This window comes from Trichechus manatus, unplaced genomic scaffold (genome assembly GCF_000243295.1).
Source record: "Trichechus manatus latirostris isolate Lorelei unplaced genomic scaffold, TriManLat1.0 scaffold00217, whole genome shotgun sequence".
NCBI classification, from domain to species: Eukaryota; Metazoa; Chordata; class Mammalia; order Sirenia; family Trichechidae; genus Trichechus; species Trichechus manatus.
The window spans coordinates 635,877-644,790 of NW_004444153.1; the positions used below are offsets into that span (position 1 = coordinate 635,877).

General features: G+C 38.4%; 1 protein-coding gene across 5 annotated transcripts in view; it reads left to right on the forward strand.

The window, feature by feature from the left end:
- The window catches only part of XRCC4 (X-ray repair cross complementing 4), a 329,420-nt gene that overhangs the window by 122,803 nt on the left and 197,703 nt on the right, over nucleotides 1-8,914 (forward strand). For all 5 annotated transcript variants that reach the window (XM_023742782.1, XM_023742783.1, XM_023742780.1 and 2 more), the window contains one exon: nucleotides 5,638-5,804. In XM_023742782.1, coding sequence (XP_023598550.1) covers nucleotides 5,638-5,804 — 167 coding nt within the window. The remainder of the gene's footprint in view (nucleotides 1-5,637; nucleotides 5,805-8,914) is intronic.

Below are 8,914 nucleotides of genomic sequence, written 5' to 3' on the forward strand. Positions count from 1 at the left end.
TGGATTTTTTTTCCATTTCTTTTGTTTTTGTAGTTTTTGTTTTTGCTGAGACTTTGTTTTTCCTCTTTATTTTTATGAGTATGTTCATTAACTTTCTTTGTGTTTACCATCAATTTTACCCTTATTTTTCTAAGTTTCAAGCAGTCTATTATTACTTGGTATCACCTGGCCTTCCTCTCCATTAGAAGGTTCTATATCTACACCGTTTATTCCCTCTTTTATTCTGATGCTGTTGTCATTTACTGATCAACTTCTCTGATTCTCTGTTGTATTTCTTTTGGTTTTGGAGAGTCCTTGAGAGTTCATTTCCTAGATTTGTATCCGGCTGGTACCATCCTGCGTCCTAGATTCTGCCTGTAATCTGAAGTTGTTTGTTCTCAGATTGAAGAACTCCCTTTAATAATTCTTGTAAGTTTGGTTTGGTTTTCATATATTCCCTTAATTTCTGTTTATCTGGAAATGTCCTAATTTCAGCATAATATTTGAACGAGAGTTTGTAGGATATATTATTCTTGGCTAGCAATTTTTTTCTTTCAAGATTTTATATATGTCATCCCATTGCGTTGCCTGCATGGCTTCTGCCGAATAATCTGAGGTTAGTCTTATTGTTTCTCCTCTGTATGTGACTTCTTGTTTTTCATGAGCTGCTCTCAGGATTCTTTGTTTGTCTTTGCTTTTGCTGAGTGTGATTATGATATGCCTTTGTGATTTTCTTTTGGGGTCTATCCTATATGGGGTTTCTTGAGCTTCTTGGATGGCCAGCTTTTCATCTTCCATGATATTGGGGAAGTTTTCTGCCTGCAGTTCTTCAGTGATCCTCTCTGTGTTTTCTGTTTTCTCCCCGTTCTGGAACTCCAATCACTCGAAAATTTTTGCTTCTGATTATATCCCACATAAGTCTCAGGGTCTCTTCATTTTCTTTGTTCCTTTTTCTGAGTTTTCCTCGAACAAAGTTATATCCAAGTGTTTGCTTCAATTCCACTAATCCTGTCTTCCACCGTTTCTATTCGTCAGCCCTTCTGTGACACTGTCCATTTCTTAAATCTTGTTCATCTTTTGGATTGCTAATTGTTGTTTTTGTATAATTTCTAGTTGTGGATTTATTTTGGCATTTTTTTCCTGCTTATTTTCCTGAATTCTTCCAATTTTTTGTCTGTATTTTCCATGAATTTGTCTGCTTTTTCCTTGAATTGTCTATTTTTTCCTGATTTTTGTCTGCTTTTTGCTTCAACTCTTGAATAATTCTGAGTATTAGAAATTTTAATTCCCTATCAGGTAGTTCTAGTGCCTTTTCTCCCACTGGAAAGTCATTTGGTGTTTTATTTTGGATGCCTAATGTAACTATCCTGTCCTGTTTTTGTAAATGTTTTGATATTTTCTGCTGTCTTTGGGGCATTAAGTAGTTATTTTTCTTGTTTATTGACTGTACATTTGTTTGTTTTGTCCTTTTTTTTTAAATTTGGCTATGTCTGAGCAGGCAGGCTGTGTATTCTTTGTTGTTTTCTTGTCTGTGGGCACGATACTTTTCACCTCCTTCTTCAACTGGCAGGGTCAGTCGCTCAGATATGGTACAGCAGGGTAGGTCTAGCTGAAGAGGAGTTACTGGGACGGGCTGTTTGTGGCATTTACTACAGCCGCCTGGGCAGGTCGGTAATCAGTTCAGCACAGGTTCCATTAGGCTGTGCCTGTTTTACTTGGTAGTGTGATGTTAAGTGCACAGTGCAGGTAGGCAGGATGTAGGGGGGAGATTGTTATGTGTGGAGCTAAGATGGATAAGGGAGAGAGGAGAGAGGAACAGGAGCCAAAAACATGCAAAGAAAGAAAAAATGAGTGCTAGGGGGGCTTGCCGTTGGAATCAATAGATGAGAGACTATGAAATGGAGAAAAACAAAAGGGCATGAAGAAGGAAAAAAAAAAGAAAAGAATGAATAAATAAAAATCAGAAAGGAAAAAGAACAGCAAAGTTCTCAGGGATCCCACCAGTGCAGCTATGAGGTCTGGGGAAGTTGTTCTCAGGTGTTGCAGTACAGCCTGTCTAGAAGGTGTAGATGTATTCAGTGCCAGGTATTTAGGGAACAGAAGGAGAAGGAAGGTATAGGGAGACGAGAAAGTTGAGTAATGAAGAAAGAGAAAAAGGGAAAACAAAATGAATTAAAAAAAAGAAAAGAACAAAAAAAGCCCCCAAAAAACCAGGGGAAAAAAAAAAAAAAACAACGAAAAAATAAATGCTCTCAGGGATCCCTCTGTGTGTCTGAGCAAGGTGAGGGGAGAAGTTACAAGCCATGCAGCACTGCCCAGCCAGAACGGGCTCCCAACTCAAGAAAAGGAAAAGAAAACAAACAAACAATTCAAAACAAACAAACAAAAGCCTCGGGATCCCACCATTGTGGCAGTCCAGACTGGGAAGCAGTCCCACACTCGAACGGAGCTCCCCAGCCCCTCAGGAGGAAGCAAAGATGGTGCACGCAGCCAGGTATTTGAGCAAAAGGAGGGGGCAGTGGTGAGAGGAAAGGAAGGAATCAAAAGAAGTGGAAAAAAAGCAACACCAGCAGCCAACAAATGGCACTCAGAGAGCCAGCCAGTGCGGGCGGGTGGAATCCAAGCAGCCAGTGATTCCCAGACAAGAGACTGTGGCTGTGGGAAGCAGGGGAGCCTGAGTTGTGGTGAAGAAGGGTTGGGGGTGGGAAAGCATGTATCGCAAATTACTGGAGCTCCACAGCCCCTCAGGAAGGAGCAAAGATGGCACACAGAGCCAGGTATTTGAGCGAAAGGAGGGGGGGGTGGTGAGAGGTAAGGAAGATATCAAAAGAAGGGGAAAAAAGCAACACCAGCTGCCAGCAAATGGCCTTCAGAGAGCTGGCCAGTGTGGGCGGGTTGAATCCAAGTAGCCGGCGCTTCCCAGACAAGAGACTCTGGCTGCGGGAAGCAGAGAAGGCTGAGTGGGGGTGAAGAAGGCTAGGGTGTGGGAAAGCGTATATTGCACATTACCGGTTGTTTTGTCTCCCGCTGGAAGTTCCGTGAAACTGCTTTCTCGTACCCCCTATTTGCTGGTGTCCGGTAGGAGTCCAAGATGGCAGATCCACGCTGCGTTAGGTGATAGAGGACATCTGCATGAATCTCTCCTCGCTCTCTGTTCTCTGTCAGTTTTCTCACTCTATTTGGTGCTTAGCTGAGTTCTTTATCTCTTCATTTGATGTTTTAGGGTTTCAGGATTGCTGTTTTCTCTGTTTGGCTTGGTTTTTCGGATCTTTGCTGTGGAGGGACAGTGTGGTGCTTCTGCCTAGAGTGCCATTTTGCCAGAAGTCCTCCTAAACAATTTTTATCCATGCCATTTTTGTTTAAATTATACGAATCAAGAAAATAAAACTTGCTTATATCTTTAAACGGCTTAAAATTTTTAATTTGTGTTCAGAAGCTCATTGTCCCAATTCCTTTCTGTACTCATCCTTCGTAATTATGTTCCCTTAGTAATAAGGATCTTTCCAGTAAATAAATCGGTAAGTCTTTACTGAGTACCTAAAATGTGTCCAGAGTTGTGTAAGATGCTGTTGAAGAAATATATGGCCCTTACCTCAAAGACCATGAAATCTAAAGGAAAAGACTGCACTTCTAGAAAAAAGCAAGGAAAAATATATGCCGTGTGAAAGTGAATGATGAATATTGAGAGACAATCTCTGAAGCATTACGGTCAGGAGGCTAATGTATGCTAAAGTAGTTAAAGAGAACTTAACCTGGGCTTTGAGCATTCGTGTGAGGGGATTGCATTTCATCTTGGAGTTGAATGACTGCAGAGGTACCCAAATTTAAAGCCAACTAGCAAGCCAGTATGATTGTCATTCACATTTAAAAGTTAATTGTTATAAACCTTTTTTATATAGAAAAATATAAAAATGGAAATATAGTTTAAAATCTTAGAAGATTATAGACTAAGTGAGGTGCTTACACATGTCTTTGTATTGTAAATTTTCCATAAGATGTTGAGAACTGACTACAAAAAGAAACTTATTTGTGTCTAAGTCTGTAACAGAAGAGAGATATTTTCAAAATGCATTTCATTTGTGGTTTCTGGTTGAAGTCATGGTTTTATACTGGAGATTATTTTGAAGTAACAGAACTAATAAATAGAGAACAGCTGTGCCAATAGCCTTAAATGTCACATAATAAACTAAAGTGAAATATTTATAAATCAGCAAAATACAATGCAGTTTTTGTTTGACTTTTAAAGATGATACTTTCTGTGTTGTCACATTTTGTTTGGTGGGAACTATAAAGATGAGCTGGATGTAGCATTTGAGCACAGAAATATTTTATGCTTCTCAATTTATTTGGCTTGACATGAGGCCCTTAATGAAGTCCAGTGTGTACAGGCATGTGGCCTCTGGGGTCTGTAATAGTGTGAGCAGGCTGGAACAGCAGAATATAATCAGAATACGATATTTTTACGCAAATAACATGCACCACCTATGTTTGTCAACCACAGCCTCCCCTCCCCCCCAGGTATTTTAATAAGTGCACTATGCAATTTTTTTTTTTTAAATAGCAACAGATAAAAAAAATTGGCATAGTGGTGCTTATGAAAATACCTGGGGCAGGGGTGGGGAGGGTGTGATTGGCAAATAAAAGTAGAAAGTACATTATGTGCCTATTGGCAACGGGTTTGGTTTTTTGGTTTTCTAAATCATTTCTGTAGGAATCCCTCCCTGGGTGGCACAAATGGTTAAGTGTTGGTCTACTAAATGAAAGGTTGGTGGTTCGCACCCATCCAGAGGCACCTCAGAAGACAGACCCGGCAATCTGCTTCCAAAAAGTCACAGCCTTGAAAACCCTATTGAGCAGTTCTACTCTGCGCACATGGAGTTGCCGTGAGTGGGAATCGACTCAACAACGATCAACAATAATTTCTCTGTTTCTGTTTCTTATCTGCCAAGTGATGGATACCTCTGTTCCTTTCAGAATTCCATAACTATAACTAAAACTGTATTATATGATGTTATTTACAAATATTCCCTAATAGAGGAATTAAGATATTTCTCTATCTTACCTTTTTGCAAAAGTATGCTTTTGACACTTAACATTATTATTTGTAACTTATAATAATAAATCGTTGGTTTTAGATGAAGGAATCAGTTACTATGTAGTGCTCCTAGCCTTATCAATCCTAGAATCCTAACTTTCTTGTAGTTACTACCAAAATTTTTATCTTTTTTTAGAAATAAGTTATTGTTGTTAGCTGGCATAGATTATTCCATTTTATTCTCTGTATTAAGAGAAACTAGAGTTAAAATCATGTATAATTTCTTTTGTTATAGTGAGCAGAGTTACTTAAAATCAGGTTATAGCAAAAAGATGGTAATATTCTTGTATGGCATTTATGTTGCTTTTTTTTTGCTAGGAGTTGGCAGAGTAATTTACCTGCTTCAAAGATTATTCTTACATTACTGCTGATCTGTATGATAACCTTTAGTAAGAACGTAGGAAGTAACCCACTTATTTGGTCACTGTATTTATATCTGGCAAATGTGATGTATTTAAATCTTACACTTTTCTTTTCTCTTAGAAGAGATTGTGCATATTTAAAACTGGGCTATTCAATCTTGATATTGTCACAAAACTAATCGTGTTTTCTTTTCATCCTAGTTCAGGCTTGGTTCCTTCAACCTAGAGAAAGTTGCAAGCCCAGCTGAGGTCATTAGAGAGCTTATTTGTGACTGCCTGGACACCATTGCAGAAAACCAATCCAAAAACCAGCACCTGCAGAAAGAAAATGAACGGCTTCTGAGAGATTGGAATGATGTTCAAGGACGGTGTGTGGACAATGTGATTGTATTTTAAAAACACCGAGTTCTCTGTATATCATTTTAGCTTTAAGCTTATGATTTATAAATTTATAATGCAGATAGACTAGTGTATATTTAAAATAAACTCTGTCATTAATTATACCTTTACTTAATATGATTAAACCAAATTATTGGTCACTGTTACACATTATGGAAACCCTGGTGGCGCAGTGGTTAAAAGCTATGGCTGCTAATCTAAAGAGCAGCAGTCTGAATCCACAAGGTGCTCCTTGGAAACCCTATTGGGCAGTTCTACTCTGTCCTATAGGGTTGCTATGAGTTGGAATCGACTTGATGGCAGCAGATTTGTTTGATGGTTATTACACATTATGAAAGTGCATTAACACTTTTAGGACATTAACGTTTGGTGACATTAGCAAGCTTATATGCAGTAAGGAATAATTGGATATTGAGAATCAAAACCCATTAACCAAAATTTAGGTAGTGGTTATTTATAAGGATTAATTCAACTCAAATGAAAGGATTAATAATGAATAAAAAAAAGAATGTAAAATAAGCACACTCAATTCTTTAATTTTAATTTTGTTTCAATGGCAGTTATCTCATATGATGTGTCTTTTGACTCCTACTAGAGAATTATTTTTCCCAGTTGAATGAAAATTCATACTTCCAGCCTTTTATAAAAGATGAAGTAATTGCTACTGAATGAGATATTTGAAAGTTTTTTTTTTGTTGTTTATTGTTGTAGTTTAAATGAAGTTTATATTTCTAGTTAGTCTCCCATACAAAAATTTATACATACATTGTTTTGTTACCCTAATTGCTCTCCCCATACAGTGACAGCACACTCCTCCTTTTCACCCCTGATTCCCCATGTCCATTCAACCAGCTCCTAGCCCTGTCTGCCTTCCCATCTCACCTCTGGACAGAGGCTGCCCGTTTAGTCTCTCGTATCTACCTGAGCTAAGAGGCACACTCCTTACGAGTATCACTTTATGTCCCGCGGTCCAGTCCAATCCCTGTCTGAAGAGTCGGCCTCAGAAATTGTTTTAGTTCTGAGCTGATAGAGAATCCAGGGGCCATGCTTCCCAGGGTTCCCCCAGTCTCATTCAGACCATTAAGTCTGGTCTTCTTACTAGAATTTGGATTCTGTACCCCACCTTTCTCCTGCTCTGTGAGGGATTCTCTGTTGTGTTCCCTGTCAGGGAGGTCACTGGTGGTAGTCGGCCACCATCTAGTTCTTCTGGTCTCAGGCTGATGAAGTCTCTGGTTTATGTAGCGCTTTCTGTCTCTTGGGCTGATAACTTTTGTTGTGTCCTTTGCTGTTCTTCATTCTCCTTTACTCCAGGTGGTTGAGACCAATTGATGCATCTTAGATGGCCACTTACAAGCTTTTAAGACCCCAGATGCCACTCACCAGAGTAGGATGCAGAACATTTTCTTAATAAGCTTTGTTATGCCGGTTGACCTATATGTCCCCTGAAAGCATGGTTCCCAGACCCTACCCCTGCTACTCTGTCCCTTAAAGTGTTTGATTGTATTCAGGAAACTTCTTAGCTTTGGTTTAGTCCAGTTGTGCTGACTTCCCCTGTAGTGTGTGCTGTCCTTCCCTTCACCTAAGATAATTCTTATCTACTATCTAGTTAGTAAATAACCCTCACCCTCCCTCCCCACCCTTGTAACCATCAAAGAATGTTTTCTTCTGTGTTTAAACCTTTTCTTGAGTTTTTATAATAGTGGTCTTATACAATATTTGTCCTTCTGTGACTGACTAAATTCACTCAGCATAATGCCCTCCAGATTCCTCCATGTTATAAGATGTTTCACGGTTTCATCAGTGTTCTTTATTGTTGCGTAGTATTCCATTGTGTGGATATACCATAATTTGTTTATCCATTCATCCATTGATGGGCAACTAGGTTGCTTCCATCTTTTTGCTATCGTGAACAGTGCTGCAATGAACATGGGTGTACATATATGTATTCGTATAACGGCTCTTATTTCTCTAGGATGTATTCCAAGGAGTGGGATAGCTGAATCGTATGGTACTTTTATTTCTAGCTTATTAAGAAGCGCCAAATCGATTTCCAAAGTGATTGTATCATTTTACATTCCCACCAACAGTGTATAAGTGTTCTAGTCTCTCCACAACCTCTCCAGCGTTTATTATTTGGTGTGTTTTGGATTAATGCTAGCCTTGTTGGGGTGAGATGATATCTCATTGTAGTTTTGATTTGCATTTCTCTATTGGCTAATGATCGTGAGCATTTCCTCATGTGTCTGTTAGCTGCCTGAAGATCTTCTTTGGTGAAGTGCCTGTTCATATCCTTTGCCCAATGTTTAACTGGGTTATTTGTCTTTTTGTTGTTGAGGTTTTGCAGTATCTTGTAGACTTTAGAGAATAGATGCTAATCAGATTTGTCATAGCCAAAAATTATTTCCCAGTCTTTTGGTGAGCATAAGTGTTTGATTTTTAGCTCCCAGTTATTTAGTCTCTTTTCTAGTGCTTGTAAATTGTTACTTATGGTTTGCATTCTGTTTATGTCATGTATTAGGGCTCCTAGCATTGTCCTTATTTTTACTTCTGTGATCTTTATTGTTTTAGATTTTATATTTAAGTCTTTGATCCATTTTGAGTTAGTTTTTGTGCATGGTGTGAGATATGGGTCTTGTTTCAGTTTTTTCGGAGATGAATATCCAGTTATGACAGCACCATTTGTTAACGAGACTGTCTTCTCCCCCATTTAATGGACTTTGGGCCTTTGTCAAATATCAGCTGCTCATAGGTGGATGAATCTTTTTTTTTTTTTCAATTTTTTTATATTTTTATTGTACTTCAGGTGATGGCTTACAGAACAAATAGTTTCTCATGAAACAGTAGTACACATATTGTTTCATGATATTGGTTAACAACCCCACAACTCGTCAACCCTCTAACTTCTCTACCTTTTTTTTTTTTTTTTGGTGAAAATACACATAGCCAAAGATACACCATTTCAAAAATTTCTACATGCATAGTTCAGTGACAATGACTATGCTCTTCCAATTGTGCTGTTATTCTCACTTAAGATGAAGCCTTACAGAACAAAAAAGTTTCTCATTTAACAGTTACTACA